General features: G+C 40.3%; 2 protein-coding genes across 11 annotated transcripts in view; one reads left to right on the top strand and one right to left on the bottom strand.

Moving 5' to 3' along the window:
* Positions 1 to 5,047, top strand: part of SYTL3 (synaptotagmin like 3) — a 33,357-nt gene extending 28,310 nt beyond the window's left edge. For 8 of the 9 annotated variants that reach the window (XM_027634110.1, XM_027634109.1, XM_027634105.1 and 5 more), the window contains 5 exons: positions 359 to 529; positions 731 to 830; positions 1,446 to 1,554; positions 2,424 to 2,629; positions 3,960 to 5,047. In XM_027634110.1, the coding sequence (XP_027489911.1) occupies positions 359 to 529; positions 731 to 830; positions 1,446 to 1,554; positions 2,424 to 2,629; positions 3,960 to 4,090 (717 nt within the window). In that variant the 3' untranslated portion in view covers positions 4,091 to 5,047. Of the gene's footprint in view, positions 1 to 358; positions 530 to 730; positions 831 to 1,445; positions 1,555 to 2,423; positions 2,630 to 3,573; positions 3,779 to 3,959 lie in introns of all 9 variants that reach the window. The other variant, XR_003526108.1, reaches the window with a different exon arrangement.
* A 70-nt stretch (positions 5,048 to 5,117) lies between these two features.
* The window catches only part of EZR (ezrin), a 36,988-nt gene continuing 16,241 nt past the window's right edge, over positions 5,118 to 25,864 (bottom strand). Inside the window, exons 2-13 of one of the 2 annotated variants that reach the window (XM_027634112.1) lie at positions 24,053 to 24,136; positions 19,545 to 19,640; positions 18,476 to 18,750; positions 17,525 to 17,608; positions 16,760 to 16,906; positions 13,248 to 13,344; positions 10,375 to 10,538; positions 9,332 to 9,462; positions 8,480 to 8,640; positions 8,126 to 8,218; positions 6,971 to 7,222; positions 5,118 to 6,637 (exon numbers count right to left, since the gene is read on the bottom strand). In XM_027634112.1, coding sequence (XP_027489913.1) covers positions 6,473 to 6,637; positions 6,971 to 7,222; positions 8,126 to 8,218; positions 8,480 to 8,640; positions 9,332 to 9,462; positions 10,375 to 10,538; positions 13,248 to 13,344; positions 16,760 to 16,906; positions 17,525 to 17,608; positions 18,476 to 18,750; positions 19,545 to 19,640; positions 24,053 to 24,136 — 1,749 coding nt within the window. In that variant the 3' untranslated portion in view covers positions 5,118 to 6,472. Of the gene's footprint in view, positions 6,638 to 6,970; positions 7,223 to 8,125; positions 8,219 to 8,479; positions 8,641 to 9,331; positions 9,463 to 10,374; positions 10,539 to 13,247; positions 13,345 to 16,759; positions 16,907 to 17,524; positions 17,609 to 18,475; positions 18,751 to 19,544; positions 19,641 to 24,052; positions 24,137 to 25,864 lie in introns of those variants that run through there. The other variant, XM_027634113.1, reaches the window with a different exon arrangement.

The raw sequence follows: 25,864 nt of genomic DNA, 5'->3' as shown, positions 1-25,864 counted from the left end.
CAAACCAAAAAAAGAAAGAAACAAACCAAAAAAAGAAAGAAACAAACCAAAAAACCAAACAAATGAAAAAAAACCCCTAACCCAGAAAAAATGGTCAAGAATTATTTAAAGTTCTGAATTAATAATCAAAATCTTTAGCAAGGTAGGTCAAGGTATTCCTGGAATGTTGATATATATTTGAATGAGCATTATTTAGCATTTAAATTGTGGGGTAATATGCAGATTGCAAAGCATACGCAGACATCATGGTTCATATCTGCCTTCAGCCATGTTGTGCCTGGGCTTCCTGTAAGCAGGTCATGATTGTGGGCTGCATTCATCCTGTGTATTGCTCTGTAAATGCTGTTTATCTTTCTAGTACAAGATTGAATACTCCCAGCTGCGAACTCGGCAACTTCAGATCTCTGTGTGGCATGCGGGAGCACTCAAATACAGGGTGTTTTTGGGGGAAGTAGTGATTCCACTGGCAGCATGGAATTTTGAAGAGGACTCAATGCAGTTATTTGACTGGTATCAACTCAAACCCAAGGTGATTCTTAGTTTTTGTTCTTAATTGTATTTCAAGAGCAAGATGCTGTAAAGTCTATGAAAAAGATCACCCTTCTGACATCATTGAGGGAAGAATGCTGTCAATCCAGCCCATTTGTGTCACAAACACAAATAAGCTCTGAGAAAGATGTGTAAGAGAATGATTGCAGTAATGCAAACTTCTGTATGTCCCTTTCTTAAGCTTGAAAAGCCTGAAGATGATCTTACCCAGTACAGCGGTGAGCTCCTCTTGTCTGCAAGACTCTTGGTACCAGCCCAGTATAAAAATTTCCAGTTTGAAGGTATAAAATGTTTCAGCATTCATAGTCTTTTCCAGTGTAAATGGTTCTATGATTCTGTAAATCCCTTGGCTAGAAAAGAATTGAGATCAATAAAGGACTGGCAATGTGTCCATGTAATATTCCTGTGTGGGATTTTTAACAGCTACAGCAAATGGTGCTTTGTGGTGTAATAATTTTTTCTTTTCCAAATGACCCCAAAGTTATCAGCTTGCTTTCTTTAATTCTTCCTCCCTGTGCAGGCCTGTGTATTGGGGTCTCTGCTTTGTACCTAGAGCTGTGAGAGGAGCAGTATCACACCATGGGTTTGGCTGTTTCTCCTGCTTCTGACTGTTCCAGAGAAATGTTTCTGTGGGTACTGTCCTGTGTTGACATTTCACAAACACAGCAGAAAGCTTTATCTTTGGGACAGAAATCACAATGCTACTCATTGCTTGGTTTTCTTTGTGTGAATCATACACTGTACAAACATGTTAAAATCTTTCAAATATTCCTAGTACAGCCTTATGACTCCTTATCTGAGTAGTACCACTTAGGCATTCCCCTACTTATAGCAGCATCTTAAACTATGAGCTGAACTGACTGGGCATTTCATGTGATAAGGGCTCCCTTTTTCAGGAAACAAAGACCAAGGAGTTCCCAACTGCCAGCTTCAGATTATGATATTTGGGGCTAAGAACTTGCCCATGCTGAGACCTGCTGGAGTGTTGAATTCCTTTGTTAAAGGGTATGTATGAGACCTAACACTACAAATAGGAAATGTCACGTGTTCCATGCAAATGTATGTATTAACATGATTTCATCAGCAGACTGCATTTGAAACTACGATCGTCTACACTTAGACTTCCTTGCAATGGCTTCATTTGAGTGCCTGCAGAACAGCAGCAGTTTGCACAGTGGTGACAGGTCCCACCTACCCTCTCAGTCTTGAAATTTAGAATTTAATGATGTCATTAAAACTTAGAGTTCACTAGTTTAAGTATGTGCTTTTAGATATTAGGAGAGGAAAAACATGTGCAAAAAAATACAGTATTTTCATTCCTAGTTTCAGCTTTTGCAGAATTAAGTAAAGCTTAGGATACATTGAAAACTTTTATCCTCTTCATTCCAGACGTTTTGAAAGAGAAGGGACTGAATTTTTCTTCAGTATGCTGAGTAGCTTGTATGTGGGATCATTTTACTTTCCTGTATTCAGGCATCAGATGCCATTAGAAATATGATACTGGGGTAAACTTGCATCTCATAACACTATTTTACCTGCTGTGGCACCTATCTTTAGTGAAATGGGTGAGCATTTTAGCTACTGAAAGACAGGTTTTAGGCAGTATTGAATAACAGCACGTGGAGTAAAGACTCCTTCAGCAGGCAGTGACGGCGAAGTTAAAGCAGACCAGAAGAGCCTACCCACATTAATGACAAGCAGGAGAAGGTGCAAGTCCCAAAATAAACACACTAGCACCATGTTCTATCTTGTACTTAAGCTAAACATTTTTGCTCTTTAAGGTAAAACAAAGGGCCTTAGTTGATTATTGCAAATACTCTGTTTTCTTGTTGAGAAATCAGTAACTTTGCTGAACTCTTATTTTTTTGGGAAAGTTGTCTTATCCTTCCAAACCAAGCAGAGGTAAGGCAAAAGTCTCCTGTCCTGAAGAAAGAAGCCTATCCTCAGTGGAAACACTTGTTTGTCTTTGATGGTGTGACCCCAGCTCAGCTACAGCAATCATGTCTACACTTGACTGTCTGGGACAAGTCAACTTTCAGCTCAAGTGATCGATTCCTAGGAGGAGCCAAGCTCGGTACAAGTAAGTACTTTACCACTAAAAGTTGAACGTAATTTGGGGAAAAGGTCTTTTAGTTTACATCCTAAACAACAATAATTATTCTATGCTATTTATTACCTGCTATCATATGCCTATACATGCAGTCCCAGCCTCTGTCATAAGCAACTTGTAGTCTTGGGCTTTGATCCTGCAAGAACTGATGCATGTGCTTTAGTTCAGGTCTGTGGAGAACCTCAAGGTTTTCAGTGGAAATTTTCAGGAAAGCTATTTGTTAACATGGTGACTTTTGAGGTCAGAGCCATGCTAAGACAACCACAGAGCTCTCTGTATTTTTAAAGACTTATTCCCTTAACTGCTTTTTATGAATTGGCTAATTTTAAATGATTTCTCATCAAAAGAAAGCACAAGAACTAATGATCTAGTAGACTCCAACCTTGCTTATGTTTGTGATTATTATTTTACATCCACAAAGCAATCCAATCAATGAAATACAGAAGGTGAAACTTGCTCAGAAGGGGCTGTTGCATGTGTGAGTTTTGGACTCTGTTCTAACATAAGAGCAAATTTTCTTTCTGAAGGCTGAGAAATGTTTGAGAAACATCTGAAAAATCCTCTGCTTGCTAAATAGACCCTGGTTCCCTCGTAGTTGAGCAGGGAAGTATTATCATAGAATCACAGGATCATAAAATCAGCTGGGTTGGAAGGGACCTCTGAGATCATCAAGTCCAACCCTTATCACTTGAAGGCTGACCAACAGAGTCTCCTAGCCCCATACTCCCTGAGAGCAAGTACTGTGGTTTCAGTATTTGAGATGAAAGGCTCAAAAAAGATTGAGGCTCAGTCATGTTGTTTGGGTATCAATATCCACTTTAGAGGAGTATTATCACTGGAGATAAGTCAGTGTTTTGCAGGCTTCCTCATGAACTTTTTCTGATTATCTGACCCAGCATTTTCCTTTCTGCTAGAGCAGGGGCTACCTGCTTGTAAGTGATCCAAGCCCTAAGCCTAGTAATGCACTGAAGGTACTGGAGATGAACTGAAGCAGGAGATTTTGTACCATTCAGCTATTAATAGTGCGTACACTTGCTCCTCTGCTTCTAGTCATACAACCAAAAACTTTTTATTTGCTGCAAGCAGAGATCTTCAGAGAGAAATCCTAGTTTACAGGATGTAAATAATACTTCAAAAGTATAAATACAATTTATTGCAATTAGTGCCTTAGGAGCTACAGAGTAGCTGAAATTACTGTAGAAGTGGGTGAACAGATTATTTTGTTAACCAGTCCAAGTGGGCCTGAAGCTGGGTAAGGCTTAGTGAAAAGTAACTGACCTTTCCTTTTGCTTTCTTGCAGAGGAACTGTTTGGCTCTACAGACCTTGTTTCTCAGTCAGTGCTCCAATGGCAAGAAGTGCTCTGCAACCCAAACGTGTGGATGGACTTTACACTTGTACTGCATTCAAATAAGGAAAACTTTAAATCATGAGAAATTATCACACAACTTTTCCTTCCCCATTTGTGATATTTTAAACTTCCCCAGACTTCGGGTCTGGGGAAAGGTATGATGCAAATGCATCCACTCTGGCTTTTGGGGAATAGACTTATGTATTTGAAAGTGTGTGACATTCTGAATGTTTTATTTCTTAAAAAGTAAAGGCTTTAACTTGTGTCTCTAGTTGGAGTATAAGGTTAATACTGTTTCTTCAGGAGTTACAGTCTCAGTTTGAGGTGCATTATGCTGACAAAGTAACAGTAGCCAGACAATACGCAGTTTTCCATTTCTGGGCATAGCCAAACTCTCATTGTTTAGTCACAGCTAGGAATACTTCTCAGAGAAAATAACTGTTACAGGAGGAAAGTTATGTGCTTTCACTCTGAGGTTAATGTTTTATACACAGAACTGAAAACTAGCTTATCTTTGCTTGCTGCAAAGGGGAGATGCTAATAAGTCTGCTTCAGAATTATCTACACTGCCACTATTATTTCACATGCCACTAAAAAGCATTGGCCTGTAGCCACATCTCTCTAATGTGTGCTGCATCATGAGGCTTAGAAAGTTAAGGTACAAATTCTCCCTCAGTAGGAGTATGGGACAACAGCTGATAGACTAAGTGTGGGTGTAATAAGTTCCTTCTCATCTGTCGCTGTAAGACAGCTTTAACACGTCTGATCCATAGGGCGTACAGCACGTGACAAGAATTTAGCTCACTTTATCATTTATTCATGTGTGCTGGTGGAAATGCAAGCTTAGGTCAAACTACTGTGGCAATTTGCCTTGTCTCGGATGTAGTGTTACAGTCAGCAGAAACTTCATATATACAACTGTAACTAGTGCTGCTGTGTTATACTTTTGTTACTGCAAGTAACTGACCTTTATAGGTCAGTGTGGCTTTTAAGGATTTACGATTTAAAGACACAAGGACTAACAGGCTAAGCTGAGGAACTAAAAGAGCAGTAGTACACCTTATATAGAACACACCCCACACAAGAAACACTTGACTCCACATCCTTTGTTACTTTGCAGATCTTTTATTTAGATGTTTGCTGCTGCAAATAAAAAAACCCCACACAAGATTCTACTCACGTATAATGCAGCATAGATATTGTAAATGGAAGAGAAGAGGTGACAACATACTGTATCTCACTTTCTAACAGATTTTCAAGGAAAGGGGGAGAATGGGGGAAGAATGGTCACAGAAATGCTCTCTACTAGAGAGAATTCAACTGTGATATAAACAAGCAGTCCCTTCATCTTTGGAGTCTGAAACTTTAAATCAAACATTTAAAAAAATTAGAAAATTTGTTAGAAAAATAGGTGCAGTAAAATTGTATATACTGGATCATGTGTACATATAACAGTTTTCATTAAGTAAAAAAATGATCTTTACAAATAATGCTTTATAGTAAATAATCAGCTGCACTGTATCAGACTACAGTGCTGTTTAGGCATTTTTACAGACGAAAGTCTTATTAAATCTGAAAAGTAACAAAATATACAGAGTAAAACTATTTCCCTTTAAACTAGTACTGCAATCCACATGTTGCATGTTTATATATATATATATATAAATACTACACTATAACTGATCAGTAATGAAGTTGGAATGCCAACACAGTAGCGTATTTGGATTCCAACAGAGTATTTGCTACTTGTTACGTGAAGAGGATATGAGTGTCCCTTTGCCACACTTCTGAGCCATCACTGCAGAAATTCTCCAGTTGAGAACAGTAACCAGAAAACGCCTAATTTCTACACAAAGTAGTTCTGAGGTGTTGTCAGTTCTTTTGTGTGGGGGGGGGGGCTGGGGAGGGGGAACATGGGCATCAAGACCAAGGAAAAAACAGGGCATACAAGCACATGTGCAAGGTTGTACACACTCAGGTGCTTGCAAATCCTGAGTTCCAGAATCTGTCTTCTCAACTGCTGGACTTCACACTGTAACTAATAATACAAAGACGTATGGCACAAAATTCACCCACAGATGCTTATTTTTTAGACCAGGCTGAATCCAGCACCTGCACAGGACATGTATCTTCAACTAGAAGCACAGCCTGTTAAAATTTGTCTTGCTTAAAGAGAGATGTGACATAAGGCCTTTTGGCACTAAGCAAAGGCATGAGCAAGTTACCAGGATCAGTGGTACAATAAGTTTTTAACTATATCAAATTTCAGAGAAGGTACAGGATAAATGGGAGATTTAAACACCTCTGGGTTTAGAGAACATTTGTTAAGTGTCATACAGTGATGTCTCCTCAGGAAAAAAAAAAACAACAACAAACCAAAAAACCAACACAACAAAAAAACCCAAAATAAGAACACAGCATTAAGATCTGCCTTTCCCACAGTCCTGTCTTCTTACAAGCATTGTTACATCGCCTCAAACTCATCGATTCTCTGCTTGGTGTTGCCTTGCCGGATCTGCCGCAGTGTCTTGTACTTGTCACGTCCCTGTCGCATGTTCTCTGAGTGGATAATGTCGTTTTGGGTCCTCTTATTTTCATCTCTAGCCTGGGCCAGCTCATCTGTCAGTGCCTGCAATATGAAGAGCATTAAATACAGGTTATTTGTAAGACGCTTCCGGCTCATGACAGTTCTTTGGTGAGAGCTGACAGCTGACAGATGACTGGACAGATCAGTGACATGGATACAACATATGCTTTCCATAAACACCATGGATGATTTAAGCAACCTCAAAGCTTCAGCAATGACAGTAATCTTTATATACCTTGTCTTTATTTCAAACTGCCTACAGAAACTGTAAACAAAGAGAAACTATCATACTCAGTGTGTTTAACCAAGTGGTTAAACGATGTTTTCCAGGAAAGATTGTTTCAATTACTCTGCCTCCCCCAAACATCATCTTACCCTCAGTTGACTCTGTACACGTGCATTCTTCTCTGCTTCAGTAATGCGCTTCTCCTCATTGCGGTCATTCCTGATCCCCTCACTGGAGAACTCTGCACTGTAGGCAGAGTACTCAGAGCCTTCATCTTGCAAGTTATCGTGGACATGGTAGTTCACTGGCTCATAGACAGGTGGTGGAGGTGGAGGTGGAGTAGTCATTACCAGGTGTAACTCCTCCTTTGTCTTTACCAGATCCTCCTGGGCTTCCCTGGCCTTCGGGAAAAGAGTAAAAAGTATTTTAAATGCATTTCTTGCTTTAAACCAGCTTAATGAACACTCAAATGCTTATCTTCCCAGTTTTTTCAATCCACTATGAAAAGCAAGGAAGAGAGAATTAAATCTCTGCAGCTGACAGTACTCTATGAGTCATACAGAACTTTTTTTTTTTTTGCTAGGTATGTTATCATCATTCATTGTGTAATGTGCAGGAGATCTAAGCAAAGAATCTTCTTCCACTAAAACAGCCTAGGAAAAACTGTTCTGTGGGAAGCTACAGTTATTTTCATCCTGTTCTCCATTTGAAGAGCTGTAGGCTGAAGAGACAAGAGTTCTACAGAGCAAGAACTCAGATTCCCAAGTTGGAATTTTGAATGTAGTTATGCACTAGGCAGGCACCTTCCTTACTGCTTCAGTGGTTTTGCCCTCCCATGCAGCCCATAGCCCTAGTTACAGGGCACTGGGAGCATCGGCACTCTGAACCTTGTGTGGTTTGTCTTTGGTTTTAGTGCATCATATGTTGCTAAACTATGCCGACTAGGAAGCCACCAACAACAGCACACACTCCTCAAAATGGATACCTGCAGTGTGGCTGCATTTGCAGAATCTTCTCTTGACTGATGTTTTCAGACATTATATCATGCATCAGGTATCATTTATCCATGTGCCCCTCCCCGTCCATGGCTCCAAGATGATAATCATATTTTTAGGTTTTATACAGGCTTCCATTTTGAATTTTGATGGTTTGTTGGAAGAAAGGTGTTTTGTAGGCATATTGCACATTCACCACAAGTTTGCCCTTCTTCACTGCTGTACAGAAGTTTGTCTCCAAGCTAAGCACCACAGTGTGCTCTGCTCAAGCGCAGAACTTTAGAGCAACTTTGTAAGGCAGATACTCACTCTGATTTGCCACTCTTCAACCTCGCTCTCTTTACGCCTCCTTGCCTCTTCAAGAAGTGCAATCTTGGCTGTATACTCTGCAAGCTCTGTAGCCTGTTGAATAATAAAACTGGAATTATAAGGACTCTTAAAAAAAACTCAACCCAACCACCAAGCACAACAAAGAAACACTGTTAACTGTAATAAAGAAATAAGGAACAAATAAGTAGATTCCTTACGACAGAAACCAGTGCCATAATGATCCTATGACATGGTCTAGTACTTTACTGCACTAGGTTTTTCCCTGGACAAGATGACTTTGCCTTACTCAAGGACATAGTAGCATATCTGATCCTCAAAATGACTAGGTCTTACCAGTTGTTCCTGGCTCTTTATCTGGTCCATAGTTTGTCTTTCCAGCTCTTCCTTGGCCTGCAGAGCAGCTAAACGGTCAGCTTCCAAACGTTCTGCTTCCTCCTGGGCTCGTCTCCTTTCCTCCTCCAGCTGAATGGCTCTTTGGATCTGATCTGAGAGCTCTGGAAAAAGATCAGCACGGTTAGTCCACAAGCCTGGCCAAAGCTAAGGAACTACAAACAGCCTCTCAGGTAACTGCAGTAAGTCACAATAGCACTTTACTCCAGCATGCAATACTCCCTTCGTCATGCTCCTCAAAGTAATTATTTGCATAGTACACCAAGTAACTGGATTCAGATGAGTCAGATGCACATTATAATTAGATTTTCTGCAAGATGTTTGCACTAAAAAGTCTGTAACACTGACAAAACTCTGCTGCCCTTAATAGACCAGATGTTGCTGTCTCCAGTCTAATCATCTATGCATTGAAACAGAATGTTTCCATTTCATTGGAAAGACTTGTTCCCAAAGCACTTTTTTCTGCTGGGCATTAAGTAAAAAGTACTTGAGGGCTGAACTCTTGCTCACTGCTGGAAGAGGTTCTGCTACTTAAATCCTCTTGGCAACTGGGGAAAACGGAGTTCTTGCCCTTTGCTTCCCAAATACAGTCTGCAGATTTTATGCTACTTTAATACTTTGGATTATTATGCATACTGTGTGCACGTGTGTATTTACCCATACGGGAAGATATTAGTAAGCCTTGCTAAGAGATCTCAGTGTCACCAGATTTAGCCAAGGCATAGGCAGCAATCCATGTAACCCCTCTATGGAGCACAATACATACGGTCTGGTCAGCCATGACAAGTACTTTACCTTTCTCTGCTTTCTGAGTCTTCACTTCATACTCCTGTAGCCTCACCAAGAGCTCCTCCTTCTCCCTCAGCATTTGCTCTTTCTCCCTCTCAATTGTCTCCCTCCTCCTCTTTTCATCTTCTAGTTGTTTCCTGTTAGAAACATATTTCAGGTTTGAAGTTCACTTTCAGACTCAAGCTACCACCAGACAAGAAAGTTGGCTGGGCATCTCTTCAGCCAGCTCAATGGAAAGTGGCTAACATGAAACAAGAGCCAGGAGACAGAAATAGGCTGTTCCTTTATCACTTCAGAATTTTTGCTCAGTTTTGGATGCCCCATTTCATTTAAATTGTATTTTTGTTGGCCACCACAGAAGTTTAGAACACCAAATAGCTACTAGATGCAGAGAGAAAAAGCAGGACTTGGACTGCACAGCAGAGGAGATTTAACTTTGTTACTTCTGCTGTAAGGAAAGTGAAGGAGGTGTAAAAACGTCAACAGCAGTGAGGGAATGAAGACAAACAATCCACAAACACAGGAGAAAAGCAGCATGATTTCTTGAACCATAAGCAACCTGAAGCCAGTGGTAGAATTGCTACTGCTTTTTCCTTGCATGTAAGAAATCTCCCAGTCCCCTCTTCTCTCTTTACACTGTATGCATATGCTCCCCAAGAAGGTTTCCCCTTTACTCCCAACCATCCCACGGTCCAGCACATAATTCAGGTTTTAACACTTGAGAGTCAGTAGAACCCTCCTTTAGGAGGGCACCACCAGAGCCCATTGTGCCTTTACTTGCATATGTCCTCGGAGCTCTTGAGACTGCACAGGACAGCAGACCTGCATGGTCACAAGAAGAGCAATGCTTACAGTCCTGCTGCAGGACACCCCGAGTCCCCTCCTAGGACCATGCGTGTGCCTCATGAACCTGGAACGGCTCTCAGCCTTGCCCAGGCAATACCCCTGTTACTGACCGCTGACCTGCAGGTACAGCTGCTTGCTGACCCCAGGAGTTCAGTGTCATTTATTTCTACCACTCCATGCCTGCTGCCTGTATTCAAGCTCACCTTTCCAGCTGCTTCTGGTGCTTCTCTTCCCGGGCCTGGGCTTTCATCTGTTGCACCTCAATGGTGTCAGGCTTCCTGCGCCGCATATACAGTTCATGGTTGCCCATGCAGAGCTGCAAGATCCTCTTGTTAATTCTCAGACGAGGGGCATAAAACACAAAGTCCTAGAAGAGAGACAACACACAGTCGGTTTTTTATAAGCATGCTTTCTCTTCTCCCAGCTAACTGCAGACAGAAAACCTTGCCACTGATTTCACTCTAATTCAGACACAAATGCAAGGCTATTTAAATATAGCAGCAGGGACTGTCAAAATCATCTCTAGCAAAAATTATTGTTATTTATATTCTCCTTTTAAAGTCTACATAGAATTGACAAGTTATTCTTCTGGAAAAATTATCTTCTAGAGAAAATTCCAAACTCGATGAAGTCTCCTTTAAATGAATATTGTTAAATGTTGGAGAAGATTCTGGGTTGGCAAGTAAACACCTGGGCAACACACAGACTTCTAGCATTGAGTAGTTTTTCAGTTTGCACATTTTTGTGAATGAAAGATAAAACACAAAACTAAAAATATATGGGTTATTTGGAATATCAGGTTGCAGGCAGTAGCAAAGCACAAGTTACTCTAAAATTTCTGGTTCAGCAAGAGGAACAGCTGCAAATTTCTTATTATCCATGTTATAATCAGACTGGATTTTCTAGAAGAAAATCTGCTAAGAAAGGGGTACACAGGACCAAGTTCATTACCTGCCTGATGATTTTACTGAGTCCACAACCTCATGCATTTACAATGAAGTCTGAACTTACACAGTGAACAAACTCAACATTTTTGTGCTTTTTTGTGTACTGCGTGGATGGTGATAAGGGCAGTGGGCAAGCTGCCACATTACCACCATAAGCCAGTACCCATTCCTTAGAATCACTGTCCCATGGTTTGCCTCACTGTTAGCAAGAGGTGGAACTGGGAAGGGCCACACGGGCTTTACACTTTTGCATGGAAGCAGAGATCATGTTTTTAATTGCCTGAGCTCAGAAGCACAATTGTGGCTATCTTTGTTAAAACTAGAAGACACACCAGAAGCAATTAAAAGCTCCCTAAGTGCTATTTAAGATGAACATGAATATGGCAACAAAGACTCATTTTCTCCAATGCACTTCCCTAATGCACACAATGACTGCAGGAGAGGCAGTCTGGGAAGTGTGTTGTGCTCTCCCACCAGATTCTGTCAGAGCCATTCTGAGCCGTACAGGTCTAATACTGCTAACTGAACTGTACCTGTTAGTTATTCATCTGACCTCCTCCTTCTAACAAGTAATTTTAAAAACAGTCTGTGTACATTGTGATGAACAAGCCCTATCCTGAGGCAAGGCTCACTTACATGGAATTAAATACTGAGGGAATGAATGCTGGTTGCATTTGTCATTTAGACCATAACCAAGGGACAAAACATTTAAATAAGAACACAAAAGAACACCCTTCTTTTCTTATCCCCAGCCTCCCCCAGGTCTCACAAAACTGGGAGTATTGCACCTCGATATTTGAAAGATAATGTGCTGAAGATGTTGCAGTATGTGGGCAGGCAAGCCTAAAAATTTAAAAGCTTAGTTAAGCAGGGCAAGGTGCCACAGGGCTCTACCCTTTACACTAGTGTCCATTTAAACACAGACATGTAGAATCCTCCAAATTAAAGGGGAGCTTCCAGCCCACATCTTGGGTGGACTGAGTATTCTGCTGTAGTTATAACACCTGTCATTTAAAAGGAGACACAAACACATGAAAAGACCCAGACAACTTCCTGTCCTACAACACAGGACAGAGGCTATTCTGTTGAGGAAAGTATGCCTGACAGATCAGCTTTCTGTCTCTGTGGAGTTTTATTGGTTTTCACTAACAGCATCACAGAAAGAAGCTCCACTCCCTCAGGCTGTTATCTGGAAGAAATCCCTGCAGCACACTGTGCATTAGTATCCTTTGAGTTATTGGGAGGATCTTTTTCTATTAGAGATATTTATAAGCTATTGTCCTTTGACAAAGCCTAACGGCTTATTATTTCTCAGGGCTGCACTTACCCACCAAGGTCAAGTACTGGGGTGGGAGGAGACAAGAGGAGATCTTTCTCAACTATTTAAACTATTCAAATAGTTTCACAAGACTGACAGAATGACATCCACCTATACCAGTTATTCCACGTTATGTTCTCAACAGGTCAAAGTAAGCTTCTAATTCCTCACTAAAATAACTCTGAAAACATACTTGTAAGTATTGAAAAGCAACATTCACAGGTAGCTACATTTCAGTTCTCCACAGAAATCATATCCCTGGCATTTACATTAGTTATTAAGAAAGTCAGTGAACAACACCATGGGCCTTAACTGGCTTTTACTCTGTCAGTAGTGTGGAAGTGAGCAGTGATGGATGGGAAGCCATATGTATTGGATACATATGTGGTTTTGCAGTAGCATTTTAATTACTTCTGTAATTATTTTAATGAACATTTTTGGTTTTTTTCTTCAGATTAAAAGCCAAAAATAAAAGTTATCTACCAGCTTCCATGCACTGAAAGAAATGGGGAGAGGACTCACAGAACTAGCAAAGAATCTCTAATTTAGACATAAAACTACCTAGTTTGCTAGAAAATAAAAGGACTGCAGTTGTAAAGTCCTTATTTTTTCCATGTTGGATATCACTATAAGCCCTTCACTTATGCTGTACAGAAAAACAGACAGCTCTACATACATTCTAAATACTAAGGCTCATTTTGCATCTAGAATATCTGCAGCTTTCTTCTCTCCAACGACTACTTTATTTTGAGATGAAGCTGTATCATTTGTTCATATGCAGTATCCAGGAATCTGTTCAAGACATACTTACTGGTGCCTTCTTGTCAATGGGCTTTATAACAAACTTCTTGTCATTGAAGGAGATGTTTCTGATTTCGCTCCAGGGGAACCCAATCTTTGGAGTTAGTCTGGAAAGAAGAAAAATATTTTTAAGAGATGACGCAATAAACTTTTTTTTCCTCACATTCCTTCTAACACACAGACGCAGTGTAATGCAACGCTTCACACAGCTCTCCCAACAGACAGAAAACAGTAAGTGAACCAGAACCCCACAGGGAGTAGGAGAAGAAGCCCAGTCACCTCACTTACTGAGTCTCTTTCCATTTTGGTCAGCCACCCTACTGACCTTTGGCTATGATGGACTCTACTGAAACCACATGCTCAGCTTTATCAAACACCTGTTTTAAGTTCGTTTCTTTGAAATCCAGGCCTAAAATTCACATCATGCAGATTTTATGTGCCGTGCTTCCCAGAGCACGTGCTTCTCATATATCATTACAGGTATAAGACAAAGTAACTGAGCTGATCCCCACACCCTGTAGCACCCACAGAGAAACCTACCCTGCTATGTTACAGCTAGAGCAGTCACCTCCATGCAGCCTTCACTTCTGGAGTGCTGAACAGGCACAACTGGTAGGAGCAATTATGTCTTTTGTTTTGCAGAATTATAAAATGGGTCAGGCTGGAAGGGACCAGAGCAGGTCATCTGGTCCAACCTCCCTGCCCAAGCTAGGTCATCCCAGAGCACATAGCACAGGATTGTGTCCAGATGATTCTTGAATATCTCCAGCGAGGGACACTCCACAACCTCTCTGGGCAATCTGTTCCAGTGCTTGGTCACCCACACAGTAAAGAAGTTCTTCCTTATATTCATATGGAACTTCCTGTGCATCAGTTTCTGCCCATTGCCTCTTGTTCTATTGCTTGGCACTACTGAGAAAAGCCTGGGTCCATCCTCTTGACACCCTCCCTTTAGATATCTTCTTCCCTAGATTTACAGGCAAGCTTAGTAACAAAGAGCCCTGTTCTTTCCTTCTGTACAAACTGCTCTTTCAGCCCATCCCATGAGTCACCAAGCAGAACTTTACTGGCTGGTCATTCAACAAACTGCATCATGTGACTCTCCCCTATTGAAAAGCACCCCAAGGAAGCAAAAGATTCAGATTCCCAACTCTTCCTCATTGCTGAGGAGGTCAGGTCTGTTATTCATTTAAAATTATTTCTAAAAGCTTCACTAATCATTTGAGGTTTTTCCTCTACCTTAATTTCTCCAGATTTTTGCATATAAAAAGCATCTAGTTTTTCATAAGACCAAATGTTTCTGAGCCATTACAGTACTTCACCCTTACCCATCTGACCAGCTCTGCAGCAAGTTCTAATATTACAAGGACTTCTATATTTGACTGTAATAAAGTCCTCTAATTTCCCCAACCAAATATTCCCATTTTTATGTTTAATATCACATCATTATTCTTTCATTTGCCTCTTATCAAGGGAGGGTATATTCTCTAGAGACAGTTGTTAATGATTAAGAATTGAGTTTTACATAAAAGATAATACCAACAAGCAATCTTCTTGTTATTATCTAACCCCTCCAATGTATGTGTCTCTGTCACAATTACTTCTTGCAAATGGTTTGAAGACATGTATTTAATGTTTAGCACTTAGAGAAATGTCTCATCACAGTGAACCATTCAAATTCTGTAAGAATCCTTCTTATGGAACTCATTGGTTAAGGAAAAAAAGCTGGCAATTTTGGAGGAATTTCATTCTTTGTCAGAGAGACGGAAAGCCATTACATAGCAAGATTTTGCTGGGTCCAATCATAAAAAACTCCCTACTTCATTTAAATTCAAACATCAAGAATAAAATCCATCCTCTTCAGAACTTTTCACTCCATAACCTTTAACTCAACCGCAAAATTATGCAACAGTGTGAGTGTGTAACATTAAGTAAAGACTGTAAAGAAAATGATTTGATTAGACTAAGATTAACTAATTACTCCAGCCTCCATCACATTAGCTTTAGTGTTTCGATCCTATATAATCAGTAAGATGGACAACTAAAACAATTCACTTATTAGTAAGTTCTATTGCCAATTCTCTTCTTTAATGAGAGGGAAAAAAAATAAAAGTTTGAATACACCTAGAAGTGGCACACTGACATGCACTGCAGTATAGAGGCTCACACACCTACAGCACAGTCTCATTTTCCTCAGATTGAACTTCAACAATGAAATCTCTTCTTTTTCACCTTTGTCCCCAGTCCCCAAATTTTGCATATACAAGCCAGAGGCACCCTACACATTACTATTTTTCTAGTCCCCATATCTGCTGAAAGACTTAATTACATAGTGGCAAGAGTTACAGGCAGAAATAAGCAGTTTATTCCAGCACTGTATTTGTTTTGCAAATGCTCTTGATAGCTCTTTACAGTCAATGGCTACACTCTGTCTGCTCCTCCAGCTTGAAAAACCTGTTTGTGTGACCATGGTTACATAGCAAGACTAGTCATTCAAGACTGAAGTATTACATGAGCGAAACTACTTTTCTTTCAAGTGACACTCCTTGTTTTCTGGGTGACAGCACATATTAACATTGCAGAAAAGACTGCCTCTCTCTTTGCCATGTTAACAGAAGCTCCAGCGAGTTCCAATTAATATCTGGGTTGCATTCAAAGATTTTTGGAGGCAAAGATGTAGAACAGGTGAAATCCCTTCTCTATTACAATGATAGTCTGTTACAGATTAGTGACATGAAACAAAGATTCGGAACATAAGAGATGGGGGGGTTGAAAAAACAGTCTAGACAGCAATGCTACATCTGAAAAATAAGTATTTTAGCTCCCCTTCAATCCTTCAGTTGTGGAGTATTAGAAGAGACTAGCAGGCTTAGACACAGCTGTTCTCACCTTCCTCTTATGTTTATTTATAGATGTAGTCTATCATTTCCCACCTACTATCCAATTAATAATGGCTCTGCCTTTACCAGAAGGGCTGATTAAAACTATGCATACTGCAGCAAGACCTCATTTCATTCCTTGTTCACAGTAACTATATAGGTTAGCTCCTCCCTGGGTTCTGGGTGTTATCCAGCTTTGCTTTCGTGCCCACCCCATAATCTGTCTTTTCCAAAACCAGGCAGTTGTACACACATCTATCATTAACTTCAGGATATGCTGGCCTATCTAGGTTCCCATATTGTATCCACTAATGGCAAACCTGGTGACCTGACTCAAGGAGAAGGCTGGTAATCTCCTCAGTTTAGGATTCAGTGCCACAGCTGTGCACAATTAAGCAGATGGCCTTGTACCACTGACATTTCTCTTTATACGGCAGGTAGCATTAGCGGGTCAGGCCACAGAGGTCAGGAAAGCCATGAAAGCACAGATGATGTGAAAGCCCATTTCCTAGCTTCACCTACTGATCCAAAACTGGAACACAAGCAAGTTCTTAACTTTGCCCTTATCCTGTAAATCAAAAACGTTTCTTGGCTCCCATACCAACCCTCTCTGGGAGATCAGAGGTAAAAACAAAAGCCTTACTTATCATCCTTTTCATAGATGTTGAGACCCAAGGCATCAACCCCCAGCCAAAGGTCAGTTCCTTTTTTATTCTTGATTTCAAAGTAGTTGATTCCATACATCTCCAGGTCTTGGGCAATCTTCAGGTATTCCAGCATGGCATTCTCTCTGGTTCAGACAGCAAGGAGAGCAAATGTTGGTTTCTTATTTATCTGACTATGTCAAAGCAAAAAGCCCTCAGAAGAAAAAGGTAACTTTTCCTAAACCCCCACATCAAACACAGGAGTTAAAACTGAATGTTCATCGTTTGGGATTCACTTTAGAAGTTAGGATATTACATCTATGAACACACATACACAGAACACTCCCCTTCACCAAACCCCAGTATTTCCAGACAGAAAATTATCAATGTTCATCTCTCTCAGCATTCATTCTTGTCTCATGGTACAATCAGTAGGAAAGGTATACTATCTGAACTTTCCCCATCTGTCAGTGCAAATGCTTCAATGACTAAGGTTTGACATACACCTTTACTTTTTTCCCTGCTCAAAGTCATCACTGATACAATATACACAGGTCCTGGAAGTCACACTGTTCTCACCAGTACAAAATGTCCTACTGCATTTTACCATATAATTCAACAATGAACTAGAAAATACATACCAGAAGTTGGCCCACACAGGTAACTCATAGAGTCTATTTCAAAACCATGGCGTAGAACTGCAAGCTTAAGGTAATCAACAAGCAACATAGTGACCAGCCCTAGGACCAAAACAAAACACTCACTTGAGCATGCCACTGTGTTCAGCATGCCACACCTGAATCCGTTCTTCCCACTGCTCTCTGGAGAGTTTATGCTGATCCATGACCCTATACAAGGAAACAGGTATTAGCAAGGTTAGATGTTCTGCAATATCTATTGATGCTGATCTTTGCCACAGCCTTACTCTCACCCTGGTGGGAGTCCTATTGTAGCCAAAAAGAAGACCCTAACTCAGCCCAAAGATGTACTTGGTGAAGCAGAGCAATTTAGAATGAAACAAAACCCTCTGCAAAGCCTTTCTATTCACTGACCAGAGACGTGAGAGGCATAAGCAAAACACTGCAAACAAATCCCATACACGCTGTAGACACTGGTGGACTAAAGCAAAGAGAAAGTTAGTGCCATTCCTGGAGCCATTCCTGGAATTAGACATTCCTGCAGCATTGTCAGGAAGCATAAACAGAAGCCATTGGTCTGATAACATCCACTGATCTTGTGTGGGTACGGACTGCATAGCCTCAAGACATGCTTTCTGCATATGAGATTTTAGGACTGTAAATTGGGATTAAGGGCATGCAACCCAACTTCAGGAATAACACATTCCTAATCTAATCCTGTGCTTTTTTTCTTAAAGAGGAGACATTCATATGGCCAGTTACCAGCATGGTAGCAATGCTTAGGAAATAAAAGCTGAATACCAAAGTATACTTCCTCTCTCTAACCAACCCAAGGAGAGGCAAAAACATACTCTGATATGACAGAGATGACAGAGATAGAAATAAAATAAGGGAAAACTCAAACGTATACAATTCAATTAAAAAACCCACCAAACATGCTTTCAATGAAACTCCTTGTATTTAAGTAGAATTTAAATTAAAAAACAAACCAACCAACCAACCAAAATCAAAACCCAACAAGAAAAGCCCCATGAGAAAAAGAAAAAAAAGGGAGACTGCATCAACCAACTTCTTCACCTTTGGGGGATCAGACGCTCTGAATTGAGGTATCCAGGCTTGTGCACCTCTTTGTTATAATCTCCAAATTTGGCCTGCACAGCATAGGAACCAAGAAGTACTGCTGTTTCAGGAGGACAGTAGATCTCATCACTGAGAATCCCTTCCTTCACCTGCAGGAAGAAAAGCTTCTGCGTGATGTCTTGGATCAGCTCTTCAGACACATCCTCTGGGAAGAACTTGGCACGGAATTTGAATTGGAGAGGATTCTCCTTTCTAATTTCCTGAGCAGAAACCTGAGGACAGAGGTGACACCACAACTGAGCAGAGTTGTAAACAACAGAATAGATTGCTTTTACACAGAAAAATGTATTTGCCTTAAGAGGAGCTTGACTGGCAGCTCATTACTGGAATTTCTTAATTCTGGCTGCTCATTGGTATGAGAACATGGGGGGGATGTATTATGTTTTTCAACTATGTCAGAAAAATTCTGTTTGCACAACAAGCCTTGGTCACTGGAGAATGATTTACTGTGCTCTATCAGATGGCAAACCCATCCAATACTGTATGTGTTTGACAAAGAACAGCCCCCTGACATTAAAACACGTGTCACTGACTGCTCCACCAAGAAAAACAGTTTATACTCTCATAAGAGCTGCAAGTCCACAAACAGAAGCACATCAGAGGCGTCAGCACTCTGTTACAACTGCCCAACCTTGAAGTGACTTGTCTTTCCAATTAGTGCAACAACTGATACTGTACAAGCAGGGCCTAAAGCCGTCATTAGCCAAGATGTTTCTTCAGTCACAAAAAGCATAGCTGCTTCTACTCAACAAAATACAGTATTGAGCTGCTGCTGCATATCTGAAAAATGCTTTCTACAACTCACGCAGAGTGAAAGGGCAAATTTCCACCATGCCAAACAATTCCCATGGATATCACAAAGTTATGTCTAAAAAATAATCCTACAGTTATGAAAATTAAGGAAGAATCAACAACAGGTACAAGGTTTATAAAGTTGCAGCCAGTAACACATCAGGAATCACATAGGCTTTAACCTTTGCTCAGCAATTAACCCCCAGTCTGTTACCTTTTTATCAAGCTTCAGCCAAGTCTGGAATCCTTTGTTGTCCACATACTGAAGACCAAAGTACCACACCTCTCGCAAACCTATGGTTTTAACCACCTGCAACAGAAAGGTAAAAAAAAAAAAAGTTCTTGTAGTTAACACTTCACTTGAGGTCCAGTATCCTTTCAAGTCCCACATCACCTGTGATGAGTGCAGGCAACAGCCTAAACCTACTCATCTGGTATCTCTTAATTTCACCTTGTAGACAAAGATATACAGCTGCCACAGTAGATGACAGCAATGGCATAGGTAAGCTACTTATCCCACCCGGTTTCTGGAAGAGGATGATTCTGGGGAAACCAGGTGAGACAAACAGCACATCCTGAAACATCCAGAAACACCATCCATTGACTGGATGGCACGCTTACTAGTGAAAACAGGGCTGTTTGGACATGTTACTTTTCCTCAGTGGAGGTTATAGCCTAACAAGCCCCTGACCTCCTCCTACTCTTGACAGCTTGTTCTTATAGACAGGTGGCTGCCTGCCAGCTCATCTACCTGTAAAGCTGTGCTCTAGTCAGAGCTGAAATCTGGAAAGATATATCGGGATCATGCCTTAATGTTATTTGCAGAGTACCCCCACAAAGAGTGATGTAGAAATCATAGGGAGTTGAACCAACTGCAAGGCAAGAACTTTTTAAAACCACTTTGCTAATTAGGAAAGTGTGACAGACTTGAGAGTGTGTAGTTACATGTGCTTCAACAAGTCTAAGATCTCAACCAAGGATCTGTTTCACCCTCCACATTTAGAGTGTTGCTGGAGACACTATGGTTTGAGAGCAGACTTGAAAGAAACGGTGTTGTGGTAGTTAAGACTAACTAGTTTATGTTAAAAAAAACAAGCAGAAAGACAACAAACCCCACCAATCCAAACAAACAAAAACCCCCAATTTCCACAACTTTTTAAAAAGAGCTGGGGTCTGAAAATACTTCAGCTTTTACTTGACTAAAATTCATTTTCCCTCCTCCCTCCAAGTGGCTTATTTCCTCACAGAAGAGACAAGTTTTCTGACAGCTAGATGTATTTTTATGAAGTCTAGCAGAGAAGCAAGGGTATGTTAAGCATAGTACTTCCTGTTGCACAAAAGAGTGTTGCAACTTTGTTAAAATGAAGAGTTGCGTAAATGAAGCATTTTTCAGGTCATTGTCTCTGAATGTCTGTTACAAGAGAAAAACTACACTTTTTCTATAAATTGAGCTAGAAAGCTTGCAGAAGTTATGACCACTCAAGTTCTTCCTGAAACCTAAAGGCAAGAATGGAGAAAGTATTAAGCTAATCTTCACAGTTTGAGTTCCAATACAAAGAACAAAGAATTTTTCATACTGTATTCTGGAAAATGCTCTGTAAGCTTCATCCATAGCAAAACAAGGAAGAAATAAGAACCAAGGCATTATATTCAAGATGGGAGACACCACCCCCACTTCCTCAAACACATGAAGCAGCAAATCTTAAGTAATGCACCCAGTAATGCACTGACTTCCAGAAAATGCCAGTGGCACACTCTCCTCCATTTGAATTTCTTTTACTCATGGTCAAGAAAGCACATGACTACGGGGGAGGTACTCCAGCCAGCTGCAGAGTCCACTGTGTTGTTTCTTGGGACACCTCAGTCCTCATTGTAGGATAAACTCTGCACAGGTCTGGCTTGAGTGGAGCTGAACTCAATATTCACAGGTTTCCACTATTTTCCCGCTCCTATGAAAAGGAGCTATAGTCCCTCTTACGTGCAGGATACAGTTATGCTAGTAAAGCCTGAAAAACAAGGACACTGCCAGAGTAGTTTTGCTAGCTGACAGCTAGGCTAAGAAATCATCTTGTAGTTTTTAAAAATAGCCTGCTTCAACACCCCCACAGTAGTTCTGCAGTTCAAGTTGGGCCACTCCCCATACCTGTGAAAACCTGTTGCCTCCACAGGTTTAATCTGAGTGTAAACTCCACCAGAGATAAGGGCCTAATAAAAGGCTTGTACAGCAGAAGTGAAGAGAGGATGCCAGAAGAGTTGCAGCTAAAGATATGGTATTCACCTTTACTGGTTTTGTGCTGCACACTTTTACCTTAATCTCTCTCGAAATGCAGAAGTGCACTGCAACAAGATGTGAAATATGGATAAGAATTTTCAGTCACAGGCTTTAAAAACAAGCCATTGGATGTAAGGATGAAATCTCCATGAGGTGATAGTCTATCTCAACAGTGCTGCAACAAGCAATCTTCAGAAATCCTGAAGTACCTAGACAGCAAGCTAAAATAGAAGTATCTTGAATTTGAAACATCCCACCTTTTTCCATGTTCCCAGGAATTTTAACTTCTCAGCTGAAGGTCTAGAAAGTATTTTCTCTTCTGCCAGAGATATGACCCTGACTCTTAACAGATATAAACATTAATTAATGTATATGGGGGGGAAAGTCCTTCTTGAACACTTGCCTTCTTGAACACAAGGAACATAGAACATACTTACAATCTAATCTAAGGTATTGCTTTTAAAAACCTGTCATTTAGTCACCTGGATTTTTGTACCCTCAGAGATGAGGTCTGAGCTCTCTGTTTTGGATTAACATGAAAGGGACTGGGGGAAGAAGTTACCATGATGTAAGAGTGATCAGCAGTGAATGGAATCATAAAATGGACTGAGTGGGAAGGGACCTTAAAAATCACCTAGTTCCACCCTCTTGCCGTGGAAAGGGACACCTTCCACTAGACCAGGTTGATCAGAGCCCCATCCAACCTGGCCTTGAACACTTGCAGGGATGGGGCATCTATAACTTCTCTGGGTAACCAATGCCAGCGCCTCACCACCTTCACAGTAAAAAATTTCTTCCTAATATCTAATCTAAACCTACTCTCTTTCAGTTTAAATCATTCCCCCTTGTGCTGTCACTAAATGCCCTTGCAAAGTCTCTCTCCAACTCTCTTGTAGGCTCCCTCCAGGTACTGGAAGGCCAATTAAGTCACACTGAAGCCTTCTCTTCTCCAGACTGAACAATCCCAAATCCTCTCTTTAATCATCTTGGCCCTTTCTCTGGTAGGTCAAATGCCAAACACTGGTTCCATAAAAATGCCGGTTTCATATGTGCTTCAGCAGATTTCCAGTCAATGAATAGTTGATGTTTAGCTCACATCAGTAGTAATCAAGAGGCTTTAAAGTTAGATTTAATGCTAAACTCTGTTTTGTACTCTGAAGATCTGCAGCGATTTCCTCCTTTCAAGAACCCACTAGAAGCATTTTTTTTGTTTGTTTGTTACGAGTTTTGAATTTTGTTGGTGTTTTTTGGGGGGCTTTTTTTTCTTAGTTGGGTTTGTGGGCTGTTTGTTTGCTTTGTGGCTTTTTTTGGGGGTTTTCTTTTTAAGTACTTCTTAATGCACAATTGCCTTAAGGCCTAGCAAGTTCTAGTTAACTCACTGAAACAAGAAATTGTACCAACAAAACCTTAGGACCAACCAATGGACATTGTTTAGCCAGTACTGCCTACCTGAGTTAAAGCTCAACCACCCTTTGCTATCAAGGCTAGCGGATACAGGGGGAGAAGTACAAAGGAGCTGCTGTAACAGCTTGTAAACAGTTTAAAATATGTAACTGAAGTTTGCATAAATCAGTTCTTAGTTTTCAGGTCTACAGCAGAAATGGCTAGAAGCAAGTATTTTCTTTTTTTTTTTTTTAATTCAGAGCACTATGTAAAATTTTTCTGCTGAATCTAGGCCTTGCTTCAGTTTTAGAACAACAAGCTACTTAAGACAATAATAAAGTTTTACAAAGTGCACATTGTTGCCTTTATCTGATCTTTGTAGGTCCATCTTTAAACTTGTTAATGGAGTAGCAGGAAGAATAACAGCAAGGAGAGGAGACTCTTGGCCACTCATGCCCTCCACTTCCCTGGTAATTCCTGAAGGCAGACTGTGCAAATCTGTGCTCTGTCCTGCTGCACAGGGGCTTCTTATAAGGCATGTTGCCTACAAATGCTGCATGGAGGTCACAAATTCTTCTGTTTTTTTCAGCAGCGTGACAAACTCAAACACCTGTGGCAAGTGGCTACTTCCAACCCAGCTTCTGAATGAATGTAGCCGTGCCAACACCTTCTTCAGCCATCTGAAGATCTGATTCTAAAGACTTTTATGCACAAAGGCAACATTTCGACCTTAGAATTGAAGAACAATGTAAGAACTAAGCTGTATTTCAAAGCAAGAAGTGCATTTTTACATGCTACCTATATTGTCCAAACATTTTAGATCCCTAAAATTGTGACATTTCATCACCCAACATGGAAGACAGTTTTCACTGCAGTATAACATACATCCGAGGGTTTTTGCTTTTTTATTTTACTGTGAGGGAGTTTAGAGATCTCAGTTCAGACTGAGGGCCTTTGATTGGGAGGTAGAGTGAAGATAGATTTGGAATTCAGTCTTAAGTAAACACTATAGTCTGAAACGTACTCCAAACTCAAACAGTAAGAGCCCATACCAAAACTTCACTGACCTGGTCAAATAGCTGTTTGCCTGTAGTGTTTGGCTGAATGGCAAACTCCAGCTCTGCATCCATAGTAACAACTCGAACATTGATCTAAGGAGAAAAACAAAAAGCATTGTTAAGATATATTGAAAGTTATTTCTAGGTGTTAACAGAGTATTTTGTGTACAATAGTCTCCATGCTTAGGTGCACTACCCTCACATCTATAATATACACACCTAAGTCTCAATTAGAATTATGTTATCACACCAGCAAACTTAATTGGGGCACTCATTTTGCCATCTTATCCAGATTGCTCTGCAGGTTTTTCTACTCAATACAGGATTGGACTGATCTTCTGGTTAAACAAGAGGGCATTTTAGACTTGACCCTTTCCAGGCCTAAACCCTCTTGGACTAAGAGCTACTCTGAGTGCATAGTATAGCTGCCTCCAGGCCATCCTTTGGATTACGAAAGGCCCTAATGACTAAATTAAATTTAAGACTTATAATTTAACTTCCATTTATATTAGAGATGGAATTAATCTGAGGTTTTAAAGGCAAAAGGCTGCAGATTATTCTTACAAAGCAATCAGCATTAACCTGATAACCATTCATTCTTTCCCTCATAAAAATCTACTCAGCACATAAAACCAGCAGTAACAAGTACTAAATGATACTAAAGGGCAAGAGTTCACTAAGCTCTTGCTGTCAGTGAAGAAACAGCATAACCAGATTTACTGCAACAACAGTAGACTGCAAGGCAGAGGCTACTACTGAATGCAGAAGGCAAGAGTGTTTAATGACTAGAAAAAAATCTATTAGCAGTTAATCAGGAGGCAAAAGCAGCAACTAAGCTTGCAGGGAATAGCATAAGGACCAGCAAAATGGCAAATCGGGAAAGGATTATCTCCAACTGTTCTCACTACAGTAGGCTATATTGCTTGAAATATTATACTACTTCTCAAAAAACAAACAAAACCTGCAAAACAAACTAAAAAAAAAAACAAACTTGGATGATTGTGTAGTATAGTTCTACTAACAACTGGATTTGTAGCTTAGTATTTTAAAGGAAAGAAGAAAAAGTGGACATGTAAACACAAGGCCAGACAACAGGTAAGCTACAGGCAGATGACATTTCATTTCAATTTCCCAACATTTTGTAAATGTTACGTTACAGAAAGCCAGAGCTAGGAGCCCAGGAGAGGCTGCTACATCTGAAGAAATGAGAGGTAAGAGGCAGGAGAGGAATAGAATCACTCACACTACAAAGCTTTGACCTTCAGCAGTTCCCAACCACTTAATTATGCATATTTAAACTCTAGGATAAATGTCAGGTGAAACAATGTTACATTTAATACAGAACTGTGAATAAAACAAGTTGCCTATGCTAGTTTTAGTCAAACACATTAGAAAATTTCGCACTCCTTTTTCAGCAAGACGCTAAATGTCTAATCAACCTTCTTCAGTTTAGTGGTAGACCTGGCAATGTTAGGTTAATGGTTGAACTTAATGATCTTAGACATCTTTTCCAAACTAAATGATTTTATGAAGGCATCAAGTATCTTCTAGCCTTTATAGAGTTGTTTCTTCCTCATGTTCTCTCTCAGATGACAGAGGACCCTCTTACAGAAAGATGACTGAAGGCAGTTTCCAAGTCATGGAACCCCAGAATTGAACCAGAAAAGATGACTTAGTGCCCTTTCTCTTTCAAGCTATATTTTAGAGCAGTGTCCCTTAAATTAGAAATTAAAAAAAATAAATCTCTAAATGCAATATCAAAGAACAAGCAAGAAGGGAAAGGGAGTTCTTGGAAAACCTAACTGCAGCATTTGTGATCCA

The sequence above is a fragment of the Corapipo altera genome, unplaced genomic scaffold, assembly GCF_003945725.1.
Source record: "Corapipo altera isolate COAL_440 unplaced genomic scaffold, ASM394572v1 2b, whole genome shotgun sequence".
Lineage (NCBI taxonomy): Eukaryota > Metazoa > Chordata > Aves > Passeriformes > Pipridae > Corapipo > Corapipo altera.
The sequence above is the reverse complement of the archived record's forward strand: the minus strand, read 5'-3'. Positions and strand labels throughout refer to the sequence as shown.